Source organism: Diabrotica undecimpunctata, chromosome 2 (assembly GCF_040954645.1).
Source record: "Diabrotica undecimpunctata isolate CICGRU chromosome 2, icDiaUnde3, whole genome shotgun sequence".
NCBI classification, from domain to species: Eukaryota; Metazoa; Arthropoda; class Insecta; order Coleoptera; family Chrysomelidae; genus Diabrotica; species Diabrotica undecimpunctata.
Genome location: NC_092804.1, coordinates 176,570,935 through 176,594,915, shown reverse-complemented (window position 1 = coordinate 176,594,915; position 23,981 = coordinate 176,570,935). Strand labels below are relative to the sequence as shown.

The following is a 23,981-nucleotide window of genomic DNA, read 5'->3' as shown; positions in this document are numbered from 1 at the left end:
TTATTAAATCAAAAATTAATGTCAGAAGTGGGATTCGAACCCACGCCCACAGAGTGGACCAGAACGCTCGCACACCCGCTAAAGCGGGCAAGGTATACCTTGAGTCTGGCGCCTTAGACCGCTCGGCCATCCTGACATACTGTCAAATGTTTCTAGTTGAACACGACCAGATTTTGATTGATTTTGAATGCTTAAAATAGGTTTTATTATTATTATATTTCATTTTTATCTTATGCGGAAAATATACCCGAAATACAACAATTAAAATAAAAAATATATCAAAAATCCATTTTTAAAATAAGTTATTTTACTTAATAACTAAAGGGAAGGTTCATAGTGATTGACTATATACCATTAACCAAAACTAAGTTGTTTAATCCTCAACACATTATTTTTAATGTTTTAATTTAACTGCGGCGAAATTATTGCAGTGAGTAAAATTATATAGGTTTGTAATATATTATTCCTTTCTATTTAACAATATAGAAGCTGCACTTTCTGTTCGAATATATAAATAATTAATATATTTTTTGTCTTTCTAATAATCAATAGACGCCTGCACTGTAAACAGACGGAAATTCACTCTTCGGAAACTAACTTCACATGTCAGGATGGCCGAGCGGTCTAAGGCGCCAGACTCAAGGTATACCTTGCCCGCTTTAGCGGGTGTGCGAGCGTTCTGGTCCACTCTGTGGGCGTGGGTTCGAATCCCACTTCTGACATACTTTTTTATTTTTTCTATAAAACTATTCTATATAATAATACTAAAATCTTAAATTTTAAGCTTTTATTATTTTTAAAAAACTTTCGATAAAAAAACAAGCTATTATAATGTATTATTAATCAACCAATTAAATTTTAGGTACCTACAACAGTTGTGGCTAACCAACAACAAAAAAAACGGAATTACTAGAATGAATGAATGCTAAATCTTGGTGTTAATTTTCATTTTAAAGAGGTTTTTAGTGATTTCATTTTTAAATTACATTTTCTCAACGGTATACACTTTGTATTTTTATTTTATCGTCTCCTGAATCTCAAAAATTGCGAGCACAGCAATCTACGCCCGTGTTTGAAAAACAAGAAGAAGAGAACCGTAAACCGTAACCTAACACCTAACTTCTTAATCTGTAATTGTTTATGTCACATGTCACACACGTGTTGTATTATTTTGTATTTTCACTGTAAGAACAATCAAATCAATCTTTTAAAAACATGTATTTAATGTACTACTTAAACGAAGATGGAACCCGTGTTTACACATTAAAGGTAAAGTATTTGTTTACTCTCCTTTCTCAATTTTAATAAGGTATTTCCTCGTTTTAGAAAACAGATCCATCAGGAAAGCCCACATTGTCTGCTCACCCTGCTAGGTTTTCTCCTGAGGATAGTTATTCCAAGCAAAGAATAATAATGAAGAGTAGACATAATCTGCTACCAACACAACAACCTGCTCCAGTATATTAAGATTTATCTTGTATTTTAAGCATTTATTGGTTATAATTTATTTTTATAGATTGAATAGAATTATATAGAAATCAGAAAGGTATTTAATTATTTTGGCTTGCAGCAATTATATTATTGTACTTAGTTCCATCTGTGATAAGCAGAGGTGTTTGGAGTTGTCCAAATATATTTATGCTATATTTGACCAGTGGTTCTTCCTAATTTAGATTTTATTATTTTTACTAAAATTCTAACATAACCTAAAACAATTTACTTGGCTTTTGTCTTCTTCCAATATCTTCATAAAAGCCTATATATCTTCAGTCATACATAAACAAATATGAAATCTCCAAGATTAAGATATTTAGTAATAAAACAAGTTTTGGTAAAAAATTTATTCACAAGGAACAACAATTGATAAATGCCATTCTGAAATGATAAAACTGTACAAATTGGTACTTAGTTTAACCCAATATATCACACTATACAAAAATCTATGCTTTCCATCCTTGACAATCATTCAACATGAACTCCATCTAGTACATTTTCTTAAAAACATATTTTTACATTAGCTAAGTTAAGTAAAGGTCTAGGGCCAACATTTTAGCAGCTTATACAATACTGTGCCTGATATATTAATTTAAATAAATGAACAAAAATATCAACAAATACAGGAACAAATTTTGAGTTTACAACTTTGTCATAGGTTACTGATACATCTAATCTCACAAGCTAGCCCTTAGTACCTTACACAAATATTTAGGCACATATTTATTAAAAAGTCAGTTTCATGCAGTGCAAATGTTATGTGTCATTCACTCTTGGCGTACTTCTACCCCACAACCAGTTTAGGAGAACCTTGGAAGGACTTTGGACGTCTCGAGCTGAAAACAACAATCAAAATTAATATTACTTAAAAACATAGAAAGTAACGTATATATGATAGATTAAATTTATTATTAGGAAAATAAAATAAAACTTACAAAGTGTATAGCTAGCATCAACTAATTTGGCAGCTGCTTCTGGCGGTAATTTGGAAGCTTCTTTAATATGCTGTTGCATTATGGACATTTGTTGAAGCCGGCGAAGCTCTTGTTCATCTACAAAGGTCTTATCTTTCCTATAACCAACCTGCTTCAGTTCTGATAACCTAGAAATATAAAATTAAGATATTAGCATCGTTATTTTGTCACGAAGTGGGTTAACTAATATATTCACAAAGTTAACTGTTTCAACATCGACTTACTTGCTAGCAAGATCTTGTTTGACAGTTAAATGTTCTGCTGGTTCACTAGCTAGTTCAGTACCGGATGCTGCGAGGAAGATTTCTGATGTTCTGCTTCTTAGGGATCCAGATTCATCACTGGTAGATGTAGTTGGGTCTGCAGTAACTAAAAAATATCAGTTCCAGTAAAATAACACAATATGTATCTTACAAATTCGACATTTGTTGATGTTTATACTCCACTAGTGTGTGTTATGGTGGTTACCAAACTATTAGACATAACCTAACTATTATTATTCTTCTCAGGGTCTTTTAATCCTTACATAATTATTGTATTTCCTGACATATTATCCAGAATTTGATACAAATTTGACAGTTGCCAGAATTGTATTAGGTAAATATGCACTTTTTATGAAATTAAAGTGATACTTTTTGAAATTTGAAATAACAAAACTTGTCTGTTAATTTACTTTTGTATAAACTGTTTTAAATTAGTTTGTTGGAAAACCATTAATAGTTATTCCAATTTTAATTACACAGTAAATATCAACAGTAAGGTTAAAATTTATATATTTAAGGCCTTTATATTTGTACATTGATTCAATCATGGTTTCATGAGGTAAACATTAAAATCTCTCTTAAAATCTACAAATCTTTTGTAAAATAATTTTAAATGTCCTCTTGTGCCGCTCAGTACATTCCCTAATGTTTAAGCAATTTTGTCAAGTTGTTTCAAAAATGACGAATTCGTCAAAGAAGTATAAACTATCCCTAATAATTTTACCTTCAGCTCTTATTGAAAACGTGAAAACGCTAAAATATTTAATGTATTATCCAAGTTTTGCACATATCAATACAATTCAGTTATTTACATGTTAACATCTGTCAAAAAAATGACTTCATCGATATTTTCTTTAAATCACAATATTATGGCATTGAATACATAAATTGAAATCTCTTATGACAATCAATATATTACTAAAAACAAGAAAAGAAATTAAAATGTATATAGACATATACGGTAAAGAGACAGTGATACTCGGAGTATATGCACCAACAGACGATTCCCCGAGAGTAGAAAAAGAAAATTTCACGGAACAACTTCACACCAAATAGATCTAATCAAGAAGAACGTGGAGTTAATTATAACAGGAGACCTTAACGGCAGAACCGGAAGGAAAGAAAACGATAAAGTTGTGGGGAGATTTGGAGAGAATGAACAAAACGATAACGGAGAACGTCTGATTGAATTATGCGAACTAAACAACCTAAAAATCAAGAACGGATTCTTCAGAAATAAAAATATTCATAAATATACATGGACGCAAGAAACACGAAAGCTGAAATCGATAATAGACTACATAATAGTCAAACAAGATACCACAATAAAGATAAAAGATGTGAGAGTCAGAAGAGGAACAGAATGTGAAACTGACCATAATTGGAAACATAACATAACTCTACAGAATAACCGTTTAGCACTATAAGAGAAAAATAATACAATATAGAACTACTCCAAGAACAATCAATAAGAGAACTATATAAACAACGTCTAGACCAAAAATTAATAGAACTCAGATACATCAACATCGAAGAAATATACGAGCATATAAAGGCGAGTATAAAACAAGCAGCATTCGAAGCTCTTGTAGAGATAGATCATATAACAAATAAGCAGCACTATTATGAAATAAATGAACCAACAAAAATAATAATTAAAGAAAAAAAGCAACTATACAGAAAATGGCTGACTACAAACAACGATGAACTTTATAAAGAATATAGAGAAAAAGATAGAGAAGTGAAAAAACAAATAACACAACAAAAGAATGAAGAATGGAAAAGAACCTGCTTAAATATTGAAATATACATAGGAAGTACAAGAACTTCGGAGTCATGGAAAGTACTGAGAGGATTGAAATAAAACTCAAAAGAAAAAATTAAATTGGGAAATATACAGGAAAAAGAATGGAAGAACTATTACAAGAAACTGTTAACAGAACAAATACCACAATTCATTGGAAAAGAAAACAGGCGAAGACGAAGCAGATCCCCACAACAAGAAATAGAAATAACAGATAGGGAAATGAGAATAGACGGAGACATATATGTAATCTATATTTAAGAAAGGAGATAGAAAACGATGCGAAAACTATAGTGGAATAAGCGTAATATCATTAATAGGAAGATTATATGGGAAGATACTGCGAGAAAAGATGGAGCAAGCGATAAAAGGCAAAATAAGGGAGGATCAGGCAGGCTTCACGACAGGCAGATCATGCATAGACCACATATACACACTGGAACAACTTTTGGAAAAGAAAAAAGCAAAAAAATAGAGATATACATTTGGCTTTTGTGGAACTGAGAAAGGCGTATGACTGTACCAAAGTCAGAACTATGGGAGTCAATGTACAAATTAGAAATACAGACGGAACTCATAGAAACTATACAAGCTCTGTATAAAGAAAATAAAGTGCCCATTAAAATGGGAACAAGAATCATAGGAGACTTCACCACAACAAAAGGACTCCTGCAGGGTTGTTCCACAACTTCAACCCTATGCAAAATATACTTAGAGAAAGCCTTGACTACATGGAAAAGAAAATGCGAAGGCATGGGAGTACCGGTACGAAACGAATACCTATATACGTTAAGCTTTGCAGACGATCAAGTAGTGATTGCACAAGATCAAGAAGACCTCAGTTGCATGATGAAGAAACTACAAGATATACCAAGACTGGCCTAGATATTAAGCTCGCGAAAACAGAGTACCTATCTACAAGTGAAGAAGACATAGAAGATCTACAAATTGACGACAACGTAACAGTCAAAGGAAAGAATAAATTCAAATACCTGGGGTTTATAATCACGAAAAAGGCAACAACAGAGGAAGAAATTAAGCAAAGATTAGGAAAAACAAGAACAGCAATCTGACAACTTAACTCAGTATGGTGGGATAGACACCTAAATATGAAGACAAAAACACAGATTTATAAAACATTAGTGCGAAGTATCATGACATATCGGCTGAAAATTGAATTATAAAAAAGAAAAACAGCAGTAAGACAGTAGCAACAGAGATGGAATGCCTGCGAAGATGCTGCAGAGTAACAATAATGGATAGGAGAAGTAATGACGAAATAAAGCAAAGAACTACAATAGAAACAGACATACTAACATATATAGAACAAAAAACACTAAAGTGGTATTGACATGTAAGAAGAACTAGCGACAGCAGATGGATAAAGAGAATAACCGAACGGAACCCCATAGGAAGGAGGAAAAGAGGACGACCACGAAGATCCTGGAGGAACGAATAGACGTCGCCATGAGTAAGAGAGGCCTAAACGATGGAGAATGGGACAACACAGAGAGATGGAAACGGTAGAGCGAGAGAAAGCAGTGAATACTGTAGAATCCCTGAATATATATAAGAAAAGAACTTTCAAATAAGATATTACTTGCCATATAATACGATTTAAGTTTATTTTACAAAAAGGCGCCCGTTAACAACTGTGCAGAAAGTATACATACCTCCAGTACCTGCATTCTTCCTTCTCAAGTCTTCCTTTTCTCGGATGGCAGTAGATAGTCTCAGTTGTAGCGTATCTCGCTCTTCCAACAGATGCGTCAGTTCCACAGTGAGCTCCTCGCAGCGCACATCTCTTTGGTGTAACATATAGAGAGCTATATCCAGCTCAGCGCGATTAACTAGCTCAGGTTCTTCTTCTGGAAGGGGCGGTCTCTGTGAAGATTGTGCTTCGATCGAAGTGGAAGCGACTGGTTGTTGAGTTATTGCGCTCCTACTGATATCCATTTGAGCTATAAGACTATCGTAATCGTTGCTCTTTTGGAACAGTTCCCTCTTCAGGTCCTCTATCTTTACTACCTGCTCTTCTATGATAGCCCGCATTTCGGACAGTTGCTTAGTTTCTTCTTCAGATAAAGATGTTTGCTCAGAAAGCTTTTCTTCCAATTCTTTTATTTTAGATTGCTGCTCTCCTGTAATATTAGTAAGTTCTACAATCTGTTCCTCTAATTTCTTTACTTGATTTTCTAATTCAGCCTTGAGAGTAGATTGCTCACTTGCGTTGTAGACTGATTCAGCCACTTGTGCTCTTAAAGTTTGTATATCCAAATCTTTAGCAGCCATAAGTTCTTCGTAATGCGTTTCGATTTCTTTGTAGCGAGTCTTGTTCAAGTTTTCCAATGACATCAAATACTCTTGTTCTTTTTGATGCAACGTTCCATTCAGATCATTTATTTGGCCTTGGAGTAAGTCAGCATTTTGTTGCGAATACGCCAATTGTTGGCTAACGGTTTGGTATTCGTGAGTTTTGGTAGCCAGATCTTGAGTGATGTTAAAAAGTTGTTGCTGGCATTCATCTAGATAATGTTGAAGTTTCAAACACTCATCTTTAAAGCGAGTTAGCTCATTTTCAAGATTCTCAGCTTCTTTGTTGTTTTGAGTGACTTGTAATTGTTGGTTTAACATCGATATTTGCTGATTTCTTTCGTCAAAAGTGCTTTGAAGAGTATTATAGGCTTGGCTTAAGTCTTGTATTTGTTGTTTCTGATTTTCAATTACTAGATTGGTATCAGTTAATTGTTTTTGTAAGTTTTGAAGTTCCCTTTCGTTGTTGGTAAGTGTTTCCTTGTATTCATCCACAACTGCTTGCAGTCTAACAATTTCTGCTTCTTTCTGATCCAATTGCTTAAATTGACCGTTCAAATGTTCAACATTTTTAGTGAGATTTATAATCTCTTCATCTTTCTCTGTGATCTGATTCACTTGTGTTTGCAAATCACTGACAAGATTATGCAATCTTAGGATTTCAAGGTCCTTATCTTGAATAGTGTTGTAGTATATCTGTAATTGTGCACTTTCTTCCTTCAATCTCAAGATTTCCGTTTCTTTCTCTTGGGCAACTGCTTGGTAAGTTTGCAACTGAGCTAGATCTTCCTTTAACTTCAAGATTTCAGCGTCTCTTTCTTGAAGAACGGTGTAGTAACTATGTAGTTGTGAATTTAGGTTTTCGAATTGTGAATTTATCTCTTGGCTGGTGTTACTTGAGAGATTCAACTGTCTACGTAATTCGTCCAGTATCTCTTTTTCGACAGAAGGTAGCGGGAAGGAGGTATTTTCTTCGAGAATTGCTATTACTTGTTTGAAGAATTTGTGTTGCTCGTCTAATTCCTGTTGAACTGCTTCTGACTTAGAGTTCAGTCTTATGAATTCGACTTCTTTGTCAGCCAATAGTTGTTGTGTTTTCTCCAATTCTAAAACCTATAAATAAATTCTCTTAGTATCATACTACTCAATATAAGTTGTAAAATGTTTTGTTATTACTGTAAAGTGATTATACCACACCTACCTGCTGGGCCAATGCGGCTTTTTCCATCTGCTCGGTGGCCAAAAGTTTATTTAAGTCATTAATCGAATGCTGCCTGTCAGTGATCTGTTGCTGAAGAGCAGAAATACGATCGACCTCATTTTTAATCTCGACGTCAGCATTTTTCCTTAGCTCATTGTTTTCGTTAACGAGAGCGTTGCACTTTTCTTCGAGCTCGTTGATTTCGTTCTTAAGTTTCTCTTGGACTGCGGCAAAGTCAGATTCCACGATGCTCAGATGGTACTTCCAGCTTTCAGCGACTGTATTTCCTATAAAAGTATTCAACTATTAGCTACATCCTGTTTAAAAGATACATTGACATATAATACAAATAGACTGACTGTTGTAATGTAGGCCCGTTTCCCCAGTGCGACATAGAAAACTGACGCAAAGCAGTGCATCTCTTTTTAATGGGCCGGGTTTATCGACCACGTGACTTAAATGACAAATAGGAAGGTCACGTGGTCGATACACCCTGTTCATTAGAAAGAGAGACTGCTTTTAGACTCTGCAAGACAGAAAATGTTATTTTTATTGTAAAAAAAGTTGTAGATACTGTGATTTGTATCATTTGCATGAGAAAGTACTACCACGATAGTTGTGCTAGTAAATCCGGCACAATGAACGGAAATACAGTCAAATGTTAAATTTCTAAAAGCTTGATTTAGTTTTTGCCACAATCAGACCAATCAGATGATAAACTAGAATAATTTTACGAACATGCAGTGGAGCAAAAAAGTTGGATCAACACTACAGTGTCGGACTGGGCCACAAAAATGTTACTGGCTCTCGTCTTACTCAGTTCTATCAAAAATGCTAATGATTACTAAAACCTGGTTCAAGCTGCCAACAAGAACGTCTTTTAAATCTAAATTTAAATTATAAGAATTTTGTTCCATCGGTCTTCTTTTTGTCTTATATTGTGTCCGGCACATCTCCATTTCAATTTTGCAACTTCTTGTCTAACATCCTTCACTTTTGTTTTCTCTCTTATCCACTCGTTTCTCTTTTTATCCATTAGTCTTATGTGCAACATTTGTCTTTCCATTACTCTTTGGGATTTTATGATTTTGTCCATGATTGCTTTTGTAAATGTCCACGTTTGGGAACCATAAGTGAGAACAGGGAGTACGCATTGATTGTATACTTTGGTCTTAAGATGCTGTGGATATCTTTTGTTTTTAAGAATGTAGCTTAGTTTGCCAAATGCCGCCCATGCCAGTCTAACTCGTCTTTTTATCTCTGCTATTTGGTTTTCTTTGTTAAGTTTTATAGGTTGACCCAGATATATATATATATATATATATATATATATATATATATATATATATATATATATATATATATATATATATATATATATAATCCTGAACTTGTTCTATTTCATCTTGACCGATCCTCATTGTGATGTCTTCATCTATATTTCTTATGATTTTGGTCTTGCTGTAATTCATATTAAGGACTATCGTTACAGCTTCTACGTCCAGTTCTTTCATCATTTCAAATATTTCTTCTTTTTTATCGGTTATCAATGCGATGTCAGTACCTTAGATGGTTCAAGCGTTGTCCACAAATTTTTATACCTTTTTCTTCCCATTCTAATCTTTTAAAAATATCTTCCAGAGCCTGATTGAAAAGTTTCGGTGATATTGTGTCACCTTGTCTCACGGATTTCAAATACAGGAGGAGAATCCACTATAATCAACCTATGCGCCTGTGGCAAAAATGTGCACAGTGAGAATGATGCTGTCTCATGCACTACAAAGAGATTGGGCATCAAATAAAATTGATAAAAAAAGTATCAAAGGTTGTATTGTATTTTATTGTGGCAATCCAGTTTCATGGTTGTCCCAGAAGCAGAACTGTGTTGCTCTTTCAACTGCAGAAGCTGAATACATAGCTGCTGTTCAAGAACTGATTTACTTAAAAGGTATTTCATCTGATTTTAATGGACAGGGTAAATCAAAACTGTTAATTGATAATTTGAGTACAATAGCAATGTGTGTCTTTTGAAAATTCTAAACGTGCCAAGCACATTGATATTAAAGAGCATTATACAAAAGATTTAGTTTCAAAACGATTGATGTGTATTTATATTTACTCTAAAAATAATCTTGCAAATATATTGACAAGGCCTTTATCAAAAGAAAAATTTTGCCATCTAAGGTCTTTGTCAAGCGTTTCTTAACTGATGTAAAATTATTATAAGAATATTTTTGATTGTTTAGATTTAAGCGATTTTTCGTCCTATGTAATGTATTGAAGTTCAAATCGAGGAGGAGTGTTAAGTATATGTTGGTACAATAGTGTAGGTTGGCAACAGTGTATTTATGACTTACTTCAAAGTCAACGACTATAAAAATTGTAAGCAAGACAAGATGGTTGTAATATGTTGTTCTAAATAATAAAGAAATAATCCATTAATAACATACTTATTTTCTCATTTATAAACTAAATATTGAAAATATATAAGCAGTAAAAATCAACTCACCTCTTTCATCAACCTGCGCCGCCCATTTCTCCTCCAGCCTCGCAATGTTTTCAACAAGCTCATTCTCCATTCTATCCAGCTCAATTTGCTTTTCGTTCAAACCGTCCTTCATCTCTTTAATCTCTCCTTCTAAACCAGCTTTCTGATTCTGCAATTCTTCGATCAACGTCTTCATCTCTTTAATGCTGGAATCTTTTTCTGTTAAACAACTTTGTAGCCGCGCAATTTCCTGCAGTTTTTCATCGACGTTTTGCGCTTGGGAAACCTTGGCATCCTGTTCGAATTGAAGCTCGGCGCACCGACGTTTCGACTCTTCCAGTTCTTGGACGAGTTCGTTTAATTTGGAACTATTTTCAATCTGTATTTGGTCCAGTTTTTGTTTGCTTTCTTCCAACTCGGACTGTAACTCTAGGATAATCTTCGAAGTAGCTATTTGAAGGTTATGATACTGTTCTTGTTGATCCTTCAGTTCTTTTTCTAATTCACTAGATGCGTGCACGTTATCCTCGCGCAATTTAGCCGCTTCTTCGTATGCCAACTTTTCTTTATAATGCATATAATTCACTTCTTGGAATAATTCTACTAGTTCTCGCGCGTTTCCACATCTCTGTTGAGTTGTATCTTTAATAAGTAACTCCACGTCGTCTTGTTCTTCTATTTGAGCTTCCAAGTTTGTAATCATTTGCTTACTATTTGTTTCTAAACTGCGGAATTCGTTCTTTAGGTGTTCCAATTCTAAACTTAGAGTTTGAATTTGCTCATGAAGAGTGTCATTGGACGACTTAAACTGTTCAGCTACAGCCGTTTTTTCTATCAACAGCGCTTTGACTTCTTCAAGTTGTGAGTTATTTTCTAATTCTCTAGTCTTCTCCGCTAGAGCAATTTTCAGTTCTTCATTTTGGTGATGAATTAATCTCAAATTCTCCTCTGAGCGTTCCAGTAATTCAATGTTTTTCCTAATATCCTCCTCTAGTTTAGTCTTTTCTTCTGTGATGTGTAGTAATTTATCTTCTAATTCTTTTATAGTATTATCCAGTGTTTTATTATCTTCACTTTGCGACTTTTCTTCTAATTCCTGAATTCTAATTGTTTTTTCGTCAATTTCTTTTTTAATTTCACCGAGTATTCGGTCCCTTTCCTCTTCTATTTTTCGAATAAGCTCCTCCTTATTGTGCAACTCTTCTTCCAAGTTGTTTAATCTAGTTTCGTTGGTCAAACTCTTGCTCCGTTCTAATTGCACTCTCTGGTTTTTTTGGTCATCGAGCAAGGCTTGTAATTCTTCGTTGTCGGCAGTCAGATCTTTAATAAGTCTCTTGAGCTCGTCTACATCTTCCCGATCTTCTTCTTGTTGCACTCGGGGTTCTTTTTTCTTTATTTCGGTGTCTTGAAACTCGTCGCCCCAACCGAAGGAACTTTGCGTCTCTTCGAGCTTTCGTTTGTACTTTAACATTTCCGATTCTTGGATCTCTTTCATCTCCAGCATCTTTTCATTTGCAGCTGTAAGAACGTCAACGCGTTTTAGTATATTAGACTTCTCTAACTTTTCCTTCTCTAAATCTGCGCTCGTTTCCTTTATCTTCTTTTCCAATTGCTGTATCTGCGACTTCAATTCGTCCTGAATCGTCTGATCCAGATCAAAAAAGTCGTCTTTGCCGGACTTCTTTAACAATTGCTCATTTTGTGTCTTGAGATCTTTGCATTTCTTCATTATTTTACCGCATTTGACCTGCAGTTGCTTCATTTCCTCGTAATGAGCATCTTTTTCGTCTAAAAGAGTCTCCACTTTCTGTCTTAATTGTTCTATATCTGACTTCAAAGCTTGCACCTGCGGTGTATTCTCGGACCTATATTGATGTTCCTCTTCTAGTCGCGCCTCTTCGGGACCCCAGCCCCAACCGTCGTCGTTTTCTCCCACTGCCTCGCCGACTTGATACGTTAGATACGCTTTTGTCGGTTGCGCCAGTCTTTCCACAACTGGGTAGCTCTGTTGGCCTAAAGCTGGATCAGTCCTTTCGAATTCTAGTTGTTGGAGTGCTGCGGGATCTCTAAACGCATCTAACTGGTCTGGGGACATGACTTGAGATTCTACGTCAGACAATTGGGCCTCAGGTTCGTACGTTAAATAAGCCTTGGTCGGAGAATCGACCACTTCTACGACTGGCTCTAAACGAGGTCCTACAGAAGCATCACTAGTTTCAAACTCAAGTTCTTGTAGTGCACGTGTATCATGCGCAGCCTTAATTTGATCTAGCGACATTATTTGAGACTCCAAGTCCAAGTCAGACGCTGCACGAGGCGGTGGAACGGTGCTTGGAGTTTGCGCACTAACTTTCTCGTAGACCAATCGAGTCAACTCGTTGAGCATTTCGGAACATTCCTTAATAACCGCTTCCTTTTCTTTATCTACATTGTATAGCAACATTTCTAAAGCTTTTATCTTGCTTTCTAAATCTTCTTTTGTAACTACCACTTTTTGGGAAGCAGAAGCAGTTTGTACTTGTGCAGTTGTAACTGGTTCGAAATTGTTACCATCAAACCAGCTGCTGGCCTGCTGAGAGTCTTGTCCCCATTGTAAGGTCTGATCAGATTCGTCGCCCCAATTAAACGCAGAAATATCTACGTGAGCGTTTTTTTCTGAAAATTGCTCAACAAGTGGAACTTCTGCACTAATTGGTGAGATTTCAAACTGAGCATCAGTTTGAGTATCTTTCGTATTGAACTCAACAACCTTTTCCTTCGCTTCAGTTAGTACTTCTTCTATAGTTTCTTTGGCTGTATCCACTATAATTTGTTTTTGTAAAGTATCAATAGCTGTTTCCAGTGTAGCAACTTTTTGAAGGGATTCTTCCAAATTTGTCGAAACGTGGTTGAGATTTTCCTTTAAGTTGGCTATTTGGTTGTTGTAATCAGTTTCGAGTTCGTCTATTTTCTGTTTAAACTCAGTGTTTTCTAAGATCAATTCTTCTTCTCTATCTTTTAGAGACTTGACTGCCTCTTCTAGCTTTTCACACTCGAAGGTTAGTTCATTCCGGCTCTTTATCAATCCTTCCAGTTGAAGTTGGTAGTCATTCTCGATTTTTTCGTAGTCCTTTTGCATTTGCTTCTGTAGTTCATCGTTTTCCAGTTGAGAATGCTTCTGCGTGGTCTCCAGATGCGCCAATTGTTTCTTTAGGTCAGCGTTTAGATTTTCTTGTTCTTCCAAAGAAGATTGTAATGTTTTAAGCTGACTTATCTTCTCCTGCGTTTTCTTAATTTTAACTTTAAGCTTATGTATCAATTCTTCTTGCTCTCTATTTTTATCCGTTAGTTCTTTATTATCAGTTTTAAGTTCTTCGAGTTGTCTAGTGAGCATTTCGTCGTTCGTTGTAATTTCTTGGAGTTTTTGACCCATTTGATCTTCTAGCATGCTCTTTTCTTCAATATTCTTCGACATTAAGTTCAATTGCTGATGTAGGTCTTTACACTTCACTAACAAGTCGTCTTTTTCTTCTAGTAAAACGGCCAAGTCTTCCTCCAACTTTTGGCTTCTTTCTTTGAAGTGGTTTAACTCTGACTCGTTCATTTCGATTATTAATTGCAATTCTTTAACTTTATCTTCATTTGTTGACTCGTTATTTCCGTGTAGATTGTCGAATTCTTCATGTAGACTTGTAGACAACTCTTGCTTGAGGCTTACTTCTGCTACTTTTTCTTGTCTCTGCCGCGTCTCTAACAGCATATTCTGCAAATCTACGTTTTGTTGTTGCAACGTCTCGATAACATCCTTAAGCTCCTTTATTTGAATGTCTGAGTTTTCCAACGCTTTCGATTTCACTTGTAACTCTTGCTTTAGAGCTTCTAGTTGAGTCTGTAGAGTAATCACTTCGTCAGAGCTGGATTCCTTCTTATTTATTTCCGTTTCCCATTTCTCTTTATCGTCGTTGTACTTCGATTCCAGTTCCTGAAGAGCGAGAGTCTTTTTCTTCAAGTTAGCAGCGACTTTCTTCAGTTTTTCTGTAAGTTCTCGGTTCTTTCTAGTCAGTTCGTCCTGTTTATTCAAAGTAACTGAGTTATTATCGAGCTGTTCTTGCAAACCTAAGTACTTTTGTTTCATTTCATCGATAACTTTGTGAACGTGTACATCTTTTTCTCTAAGTTGATCCTTAAGATTTTCGATTACTGAATCTTTGTGCAGCAACTCCTCAGTTAACTTTTCCTTTTCTCTCGTCTTCTCTTCTACTTGCTTCTCCGTTTCTTGTTTATTCCAAGCTAGTTCTTCTTTAAAGTCTTCGGCTTGCGACTGCGCCAGTTCAATTTGTTCATTCAGCGACTTCTTTAATTCATCAACTTGCTTCTCCATGATCTCAAAGTCTCCTAGTTTGTTATTTTCGTTTTGTAAATCGTTCACGACGTTATTCAAATCACTTATTAGAACATTAAGTTCTTTCTTGTCAGTTTCGCTCTCCGAAAGCTGTATTTGCAGTTGGTTAATAATATTAGACGAATTAATAAATTCCGTTTTGTTTTCTTCGATAATTATTTGGTAGTTATTGATTTCTTCGAGGTTTTCTTTCAGTTTAGTTTCTAATTCGATAATTTTTTCTTTCGCGTTCGATAATTCAGACTCTAAGTTGTCTTTTTCGTGAACGTTTTTGTCAAAATCTTTGAGTGTCTGTTTTAAGTCTGCATTTTCACCCAATATCTTTTCGAATTCTCTCTGAAGATCTGCTAGTTGGACCGATACTTGAATATCTTCAACCTGAAAGAGAATAATTATTTTTTTAATAAAACTAAAATTATAAATTTCATTTTAGAAGAATTTCTGCTTGAAGAAGAACAGTTGAAGAACAATACACACGCCGCTCTTCAAGAATTGAAGTCAAAATACTACGATGAGCAGGAACTATCAAATTTGAAGACAAAACATGTGCAGGGAGAATAAAAACAGGGAGACAGAAGAATCAATAATGAAGTTATTATTATATTAATAGAATGGAAGGGAGAAACAAAGTCAACCTAAAACATTACTTCGAAACTACGAAACTTCTTCAGCTACCAAATCATGAACTGCAGAAGCACATGCAATAGAACTATAAAAAAAATGAATATTGCTAAATAAAACCGATAAATTGCAACAGTAATGGCAACAATTTGCTATAGAAATCACAGCAATTGCTACAGATTTTCCAGCAATTGCTACAGAAATCCCATCAATTGCTACAAAGTTCCATTAATTTCTACATAATTCCAGAAAATGACTACAGATGTCCTACCATATGCTACAGAAATCTGACAAATTGCAACAGAAATCCGACCAATTGTAACAAAAATTTCAGCAATTGGTATAAAAAACTAAGTAATTTAACAGAAATCCTAGCAATTGTTACAGAAATTCAACTAATCGCTACAGAAATCCCATTAACAACTACAGAAGTCCCACCAATTACTACAGAAATCCCATTTATTGTTAAGTCCCACCAATTGCTACATAAATTCGACCAATTGCACCAGAAATGTCAACAATCGCTATAAAAACAGCAGCAATTGCTACAGAAACCCCAGCAGTCGCTATAGATATCTCACGAATTGCTACAGAAGTCCGACCAAATGCTACTGAAATCCCATCAATTGCTACATAAATCACAGTAATCGCTACAGAAATCTCAGCAATTGCTATAGATATTCCACCAATTACTATAGAAATCTGACCAATTGTTACATAAGTCCAGAAAATAGCTACATATATCCTACCAATTGCTACCTAAATGCTAACGACTGCAACAGAAATTTCATCAATCGCTAGAGAAACCTCAGCAATTTCTACAGAAATACCAGCAATTGTTACAAAAATCCGATCAAGTGCTACAGAAATCTCAGCAATTGCTACAGAAATCCAATGAATTGCTACAGAAGTCCCACCAACCGATATATAAATTCGACCAATTGGAACAGAAATGCCAACACTTGCCATAGAAACCGCAGCAATGGGCAGAAATGCCACAATTTGCTATAGAAATTCCACCAATTGTCACATAAATCCCAGTAATTGTACAGAAATCCCAGCATTTTCTATATCCCAGCAATTGTTATAGAAATCATACCAATTGCAAGAGAAATGCCACAATCTGCTTTAGAAATCAGATCAATTGTTACAGAAATCCCAAAAATTGCTACATAAATTCCATCAATTGCTAAGGAAGTCCCACTAATTTCTACAGAAGTCCAGAAAATTGCTACAGATATCCTAACACTTGCACGTAAATGCCAACAATTGCTATAGGAACCGCAGCAATTGCTACAGAAATCGCACCAATTGCTGTATAAATTCGGTTATTTGTTACAGATATCCCAGCAATTATTACAGAAATCCCAGCGATATCTATAGATATGCCACTAATTTCTACAGAAGTCCGACCAATTACCACAGAAATGCGAAAAATTGCTATAGAAACACAGACAAGAGTCTCAACAAGCTAGTAGCTGGCTTGGTAATGACAATATTGAACCAATTACACTTTGCACCTGAACAAATGAATGTTGATTCATTTCACATATAGAAAAATTCTTATGTATATAGACAAATTATACATCAAATAAAAAAGAAAAGTAAATGACTTCATGAGGAAATAACAGGAAACCTCAAAAATAAAGAAAAAAATTTAAAACAGAGATCACCTACCTCTTCATTGTGGCCAACCTTTCCATCCTTAAATTCCTTCAACTTTTTGGCAAGTTCCTCATTCTCTTTCTGCAAATCTTCCTTCTCTGTCTGAACTTGCTCGTATGTTTCAGCTAAAATGTCTCTATTATTCTCTATTTCGTTTAACTTCAAGGATAACTGGTTGTTTTCTTCCCTTAGAGCGTCCAACTTCATCATAACCTCTTTTCTTTCGATATTGAACATTTCGATTTTACTCAATAGTTCCGCCGAGTCTTCCGTTAATTGTAGCACGCTCTCGTTCAGTTCCGCCGGTGGTTCCTCTTCCGATACCTTTATTGGTTCCTCCAAGTTCGTTTCCATCTGTTTCTGGTACGCTGCCAGCTCTAGTTTTTCTTGTTGGGTCAATCCTTCGACGATTTCAATGCTTTCGGCCGACGAGACTTTCTCCGCACTTAGTTTTTCCAATTTATCGATCAGTTCCATGTTTTCCTGAAAGGAATGAATTTTTTAGTAAAAAGAAACGTAAAGTTGGTATCTTTTTTATTTAACTGTGGCAGATTTTATGAATAATTAGACTCACCTGAATATAACTCTCTAATTTCGACGTTAAATCCACTTTTTCTTTGTTAAATTCCTCGATTCTTTCAAGAAGTTCATTATTCTGTTTATTAATGTTATCAATTTCTTCTTTTAAATTACTATTTTCTCTCTGCAAGGCTTCGAACTGCTCTTCGATTTGGATGGACTGAATTTCAGACGTCACTTGCTCGTTCTGTATGTCAGTCAGACTGGAATTTTTCTCGGCCAAGTTTGTTATCTCTGTTTTCAGAGAAATAATGTCTGAAATAAAATTCAAGCAATAAAAATTTTAATTCAATTAAACTGTTGAATGATAGGAAACATTTTCTATTGTTATCGAATCGTAGAATGTTGAAAACTTACCGTTCTCCAATAAACTTATGATTTTGTCTTTTTCATCCAGCTCTTCAGAATTTCTTGCTAATTTGTCTTGCAATTCTTTGACATCATCGGCTTGTGAAGATCCTGCAATTATTAAACTATGAAATAGTCATTGAATTTACTAATATAGAAGAAATATAGAAAAACATATTAAATTTTCCCCTGTATTTATTTTTTAAGTAAATTTTTGAGTAAATTACTTATTAAAAAACGAAATTACTTATTAAAAAACGAAACGACTACAAAACTTCAAAATATACACGACACATAAGCATACCTTTAAGTGATTCAATCGATTCCACCATCTTCAACTGCATATTACCTTTTTCTTCTTCTAGTTCAGCAATTTTCTCATTCAATTTTGTTATATCGTTCTGTAATTGTATAATTGTGGCATTGGCATCACTCATTTTCTTAAAAGAATCCAATTTTTTGTTTAGGTCTTTAATTTTGCTCTTATTCTGTGCCTTCACTTTAATCATATTTTTATTGCTCTCCTCCAGTTGCTTCTTCAGCTTTTCTATTTCGGAACTTGATGATTGTCCACTTTTTTCTTGAGTGTGTTGAAGTTGTGATTCTAAATCATTTATTTTGGAAGCATTTTCTTCGTTTAGCTTCTTGGAATCTGCCAACTTTTGTTGTAGATCTTTAATAATAAGTTCGTGGTTCTCCGCTTCAGGTTTTTCTACATTACTCTTAGACATTTCGTTCTTTTCTTTCCTAACCTGTTCAATTTCTTCTTGCAATTCTGTTATTTCGATGTTTTTATTTTTTAAATCGTTCAGCAGCATCATCTGCCGAGCTTTCATTTCGCTTTCTAATGTTATAAAATTTTCCTGCATCTTCCTCATCTGCTCTTTGGTTTCGTCCAAAGCATCCAATGTGTCCTTTCCCTTTTTACTCAAGTTATCAGTCATCAGAGTTATGGCTTTTGTCCTGGCATCTATTACTTGGTCTTTCTCTTTTAGATTTTCTTGCAAATCCAAAATAGTACCTAAAAATATAATTTAGTATGATTACATATACATAATTTAAATTGTTAAAAAATAAAACCAACCTTCTTGTTTGTGTGTTTTTTCAAACAACTCGGTGATCTTCTTTTCTTTAACTAACAAAATGTTGTACAACTCTTCAGGACTCGTGTTTTTGTTGTATTCCAGACTTTTCTCTATTGAGATGAGGCCAGCTGGTGTAGCATTAATAATTTGTTGAGTATCATTCAATTGGCTTTTAATGGCTGTGACCATTTCCTGGAGATCTTTCTGACGCATGCCCCTTTCAGCAAGTTTTGCCCTAAAATCGAATTAATTTATAGTCTGTGTCCGTCTTCTAGCTGAAGACGAGAGTGATATACACTATATGCTTAGGAAACTGGAAAAGAAGTATACCAAGTGGGGCTTTACAAGTAATATGTAAAAACCACATACCAAGTTGCAGGAGAAAAACCAGAAAGCCTACACATTGAAATGGGAACTATAAAATCAACTGAAAGATTCCAATACTTGGGAGTCCAAATAACATCAAAGGCAGGGAGTAACGAAGAAATACATTCCAGGATTAGCCAAGCAAAACTAGCCCCTAAACAGTGCCACTTGATCACCAACTACATGATTGGTCCAGATTACTAATAGCCTGCCAAGACAAATAAATATTTTTGACTCCACAGTTTTTTTTTAACACAACTGAAGAAACAACAAAAAGGTATCTTATATTAAGTGAACTCTTTTACATGTCAATACTGGTCTACCCTTGATGGCTGTATTAAAGATTGTTATAGTTTATTATTCTGTTTAATATTTTTAAGATTGATTGTTTTTAAGGTGTAGCTTTGTTAAAACTTTTGTACATGGATTCAGTTGTATTATTAAATAAATAAAAAGGTATTAGTCACATTGATTTCTTGATGAAAACAGATATATTAGTAACTGGTTTATGAGTTGCAACAAATAAATGAGAAACATGTTATGTGTTACAGATATTTGGACCTTTTAGTCTGATCACACACTAATTGCAGAGAAAACAAAATGAGAAATATCTCAAGCTGTATACTGGCAATGTAACTAATTACTATAAGAATAGCTGTGTTATTTGATATCAGGATTAATATGTGTATTTAATTAACAAAAATAAATGTTTTATACAAACATTATTGATATGTGAAACTATTATGAATACGCTATAAAAAATTATCACCAGTAATAAAAGGTTTTACAGGCACTTTTTACCTTCCACATCTAGTGAGTATAATATATTTTTTATATTTAAAATAAAATTTATAAAAGAATGAATATGTTTTTATTAATTTTATTTATAGTTGGCATTAAAACAGTTGGAAATTACAGGTATATCAAAATCAAGGAATACAAAATATGTATCTTTATTTAATGAGTGTGCTACTAGATTGTACATTCAGTTCCAGGACTAGCATATACAGCGATAATAATAACAAGTCTAAATGATTTAGAGAAAGAACTAATTTTCAAATGTTAGCAGTCAAAATTTCCAGATTCTGGGGCACTTGGATTAACAAAGACACTCTTATGACCATAAAGAACTTAAGTTTTGCAAAAAACCTTAAGCTTAAGCTACTTAAGCTTTGATCACCTTCTTAAATGTCAGTAAATATTATTAAATAGTTTCTTTAGAGTTAAAAATAAAATAACTTATATTATTTATTGAAAGTTCAAACCAAAATCTGTAAATTCCAATAATAAAAAGTCCATATTTGTGAAGAAATGTCAACAATACTTTGAAAATATTCAACTCTCTTATGTAAATGACGAAGATTATCTCAAATAGTACAAAATAATTTTGTTAACACTTTCACAGACAAAACGGCATATGAAGCAAATGTCTATCAGTTTGAGGTTATTCATTTTCCCTAAAATATCCCAAACAAAAAGGATCAAAACAAAAGTCACCACAAGAGATGCCAGTATTGCTTGTCCCAGAAAACATGGAAAGAAACTGTGTTCATGTGTGAGACCTGTTCAGAAGGAGCAGCCTTGTGTGTAAACCAGTGCTTTGAAAAATTTCATATATGTAATAATAATTAATATTTAACAGTTTATGTACGACTTACACTGTACATACATAATAAAACTATGTCCAAAAATATGTCTACATCAGTATTCATTGTGTTTTTAATTAAGCGGCATATGCAACTGTTGTCCATACTAATAGTTTCTTTTATATTGAGGGAAAAGCAAGATTGGCTGCTTACATATTTTTTTACTAAAAATCACTTTGTGATATATAAGATCCCTAGCAATAGTTTTGTTTTAACATTATTTAATGCATTTTTTATTAAAAACCATATGTTTTTTTAAAAGTCAATATTTTTATGGACGATTTTTACATTTGGTCCCATTGAAGATAGCTATAATTGAGCTGTCAATTAAAGTTCATAGAACGAAATGTTGGTGCTTGACTGTGTTGCCATGTTTTTTTAATAAATCGGGAAATAGCATGTGATTTATAATTAATAAAAATCCAATAGAATGTTAACAAACTAACAGTAAAAAAGAAATTCTTTCAAAAAATAATAAGAATAGTATTCAGGTACTTTCCACAGACATCTGGTGACCATCTGTAACAATCTGGCAACTGGTGGTTTGAGGATTGACAAATCTATTAGCTTATTATCAAAGGCAAATGCCAAAAAAATGTTGTAATAATTAACTGCAATTAATATGAGAAGAAACGAGTATTTATTCGTTCGTGTTGTATATAAAAAAATAAAAAATTGCATAATTTATATGATAATATAATAAAAATGTATTTTTGAAAGCTTCTCTGTTTGTAATTGAAGCCTACAACATATACATTATAAAGACATGACAACACAGTCAAACGCCAAAATTTGTTTTGTGAATTTAATTCACAGCTCCTTTGTAGCTATCTTCAATGGGACCAAATGTGAAAATCGTCCTTTTTTATTCATGTCTGAGAACATAATAACTAATGTTTATTTTTGTTTGAATATGCTTAATAATCTAACAAGAGTACAACTGATATTAAATCTTTAATGTTCAGAAATTAGAGGGTATTGTAAAGATTTATTTATTGTTGTCATTTTAGTAATACTCATACTAACATTTAACTGAGTTCCACCCACCAAGGAATAAATAAACCATTTTAACTGGACATGTAGGATTAAGTATTTAAAAATATTCAAGACAATCCAAGAAGTGTCAATGTCACTGAATATGTTCACATAAGTTTTGAAACTATGGTTTTAATCAATGTAGTATACACACAAAAAATGCATGAAAATTACATCAGTACTATTAAACTCTAATATTCTAGTAACACTTACTTGTTTTCCTCTAATTGTTGCTTTAACAAATTAACTTTCTCATGCTTCTTACTATCCATAGAAGTACTACTCTTCTCGGTGCTACCAGAATCATCTCTCTTTAGTCTTGATTTTTTAGCTTTGGCTTTGCTTAAGGTGTTTATATATTTCTCCACTTTTTCTTGGGGTACTGTAGTCTGCTCTTTCCTCAACATCTCTTTAAGTTGAGCTATCAGTACTTGTTGCTGTTCGTTCTCCTCTTGCAAATCCTTGATTTCTCTGGAGGTTTGGGGCCCAGAGGCCTCACCTCCAGGGTCCGGGTCAGGCTCTTTCAACATATTAACTTACCTGAAACATATATAAATATTAATATCGAAATACAACGACGTATTTGCTGAGAGCGATTTGATGAAATATGTACAGACACGTTACCTCATTGATAAACTAGAATTTAAAGAACAGAAATGTAGATATTTAATAACATAATTTCTATTTTGACACAAAAACGTCCACGTATGACAAATTAAAATTAAAAGCATGACAACATCCACTTATTTTTGTTGACAGATGTCTGCCTATTTTATTAACGTATTTAGTTCCAGCAAACATTTGAGTAGATCCAATCAAACGAGTTTTACTATAAAGAATAGATAAACCTAGATTTGTCCATAGAAACAAAAGAAGAAGAAGAACCTAGATTTGTAACAAGAATAGCAATGGACAACGCACGTTTCTATTTGTGCACCCTTCCGTTTGGTGGCACAAATGCATTCACTTTACTGATTGAAACAAACTCTGAATTTCTGAATGTGAATTTCTTTTTTTGGAATTTCTGACTCAGATTAGTTTTACTTTATCTTATCTCTTTGATATATCTTATGTGGTGTCATTTGTTCTGTTTTAAACGCGTAGGTTAAGTTGGAATAGTTGGATCTAATATATGGAAATAAATTTATCAGGGAGTTAGCAATTTCAAAATTTTTGTCCTTCGTTTTTTATAGAGGCCTTTAATTTTACCTATGTCGTAGAACATTTCTTTATGTTAATAAAGTTGCGTGTTGATAAAGAAGTGTAATATTTGTCTTTTTTAGTTGATAAAGACTTTGTTGACTTTTCAATTAATTTTCTGAAAACGTAATTATTTTATTTTGTACTGAACATATTAATTTTAGCTTAGTAGTTTTACATTTCGGTAAGTCAAGGTTTTTTAACTCCGGCTACCAGATCATTATGTAAGCCAAACCCTGACACATTAAAAAACAAATTATTGAAAAACATGTACGATGAAACATCCAATACATTAAAAGATATTTTAGGAAGTATTAAATATGTGGCAATCACCACTGATATTTGGATATCAGTGTCAAATGAGTCTTTCATATGTGTATCTTGTCACTTTGTGGATTCCAACTTTGAATTAAAAAGAGTAGTTTTAGCAACCAATGTAATTAATGAAAGCAAAACTGCAGAACATATTGCAAGAGTTTTAAGGGAAATTTTTAATCAATGGAATATTTTTGATAAAA

At 33.8% G+C, this 23,981-nt stretch overlaps 2 protein-coding genes and 2 non-coding genes across 5 annotated transcripts; 2 read left to right on the top strand and 2 right to left on the bottom strand.

Annotated features, from left to right (window-relative positions):
- Positions 1-19: 19 nt before the first annotated feature.
- Positions 20-136, bottom strand: TRNAL-CAA (transfer RNA leucine (anticodon CAA)). Its single transcript has 2 exons — positions 99-136; positions 20-64 (listed from the first exon to the last, which is right to left on the bottom strand). It is a non-coding gene; the product is annotated as a tRNA-Leu (tRNA).
- Positions 137-605: 469 nt separating this feature from the next.
- TRNAL-CAA (transfer RNA leucine (anticodon CAA)) lies at positions 606-722 on the top strand. The gene is made up of 2 exons: positions 606-643; positions 678-722. It is a non-coding gene; the product is annotated as a tRNA-Leu (tRNA).
- A 410-nt stretch (positions 723-1,132) lies between these two features.
- LOC140435273 (H/ACA ribonucleoprotein complex subunit 3-like) lies at positions 1,133-1,549 on the top strand. The gene is made up of 2 exons (XM_072524093.1): positions 1,133-1,269; positions 1,327-1,549. Exons 1-2 carry the CDS (start codon positions 1,216-1,218, stop codon positions 1,465-1,467), a joined length of 195 nt encoding a protein of 64 aa, XP_072380194.1. The 5' UTR covers positions 1,133-1,215; the 3' UTR covers positions 1,468-1,549.
- A 277-nt stretch (positions 1,550-1,826) lies between these two features.
- LOC140435272 (uncharacterized) lies at positions 1,827-23,061 on the bottom strand. 2 transcript variants are annotated; one of them, XM_072524092.1, is made up of 13 exons: positions 22,888-23,061; positions 22,477-22,803; positions 19,216-19,451; positions 18,436-19,152; positions 18,141-18,242; positions 17,779-18,038; positions 17,217-17,687; positions 10,559-15,296; positions 8,050-8,336; positions 6,209-7,961; positions 2,693-2,837; positions 2,430-2,596; positions 1,827-2,330 (listed from the first exon to the last, which is right to left on the bottom strand). In XM_072524092.1, the coding sequence occupies exons 2-13, from the start codon at positions 22,791-22,793 to the stop codon at positions 2,251-2,253; spliced, it is 9,273 nt and encodes a 3,090-aa protein (XP_072380193.1). In that variant the 5' UTR covers positions 22,794-22,803; positions 22,888-23,061; the 3' UTR covers positions 1,827-2,250. The 2 variants fall into 2 exon arrangements, with proteins under 2 accessions (XP_072380193.1, XP_072380192.1); XM_072524091.1 differs by having other exon boundaries at positions 22,477-23,061.
- Positions 23,062-23,981: the final 920 nt, after the last annotated feature.

What these genes read in the sequence shown, in the direction of transcription:
- LOC140435273 (XM_072524093.1), top strand. Translation starts at nt 1,216, where the DNA reads ATGTATTTAATGTACTACTTAAACGAAGATGGAACCCGTGTTTACACA. An exon ending in CCCGTGTTTACACATTAAAG is followed by an intron (nt 1,270 to 1,326) that starts GTAAAGTATTTG and finishes TCCTCGTTTTAG; the next exon opens with AAAACAGATCCATCAGGAAA.
- LOC140435272 (XM_072524091.1), bottom strand. Translation starts at nt 22,793, where the DNA reads ATGTTGAAAGAGCCTGACCCGGACCCTGGAGGTGAGGCCTCTGGGCCC. An exon ending in AAAAACACACAAACAAGAAG is followed by an intron (nt 19,153 to 19,215) that starts GTTGGTTTTATT and finishes TTATATTTTTAG; the next exon opens with GTACTATTTTGGATTTGCAA. An exon ending in AAACAAGATCTTGCTAGCAA is followed by an intron (nt 2,597 to 2,692) that starts GTAAGTCGATGT and finishes TTATATTTCTAG; the next exon opens with GTTATCAGAACTGAAGCAGG.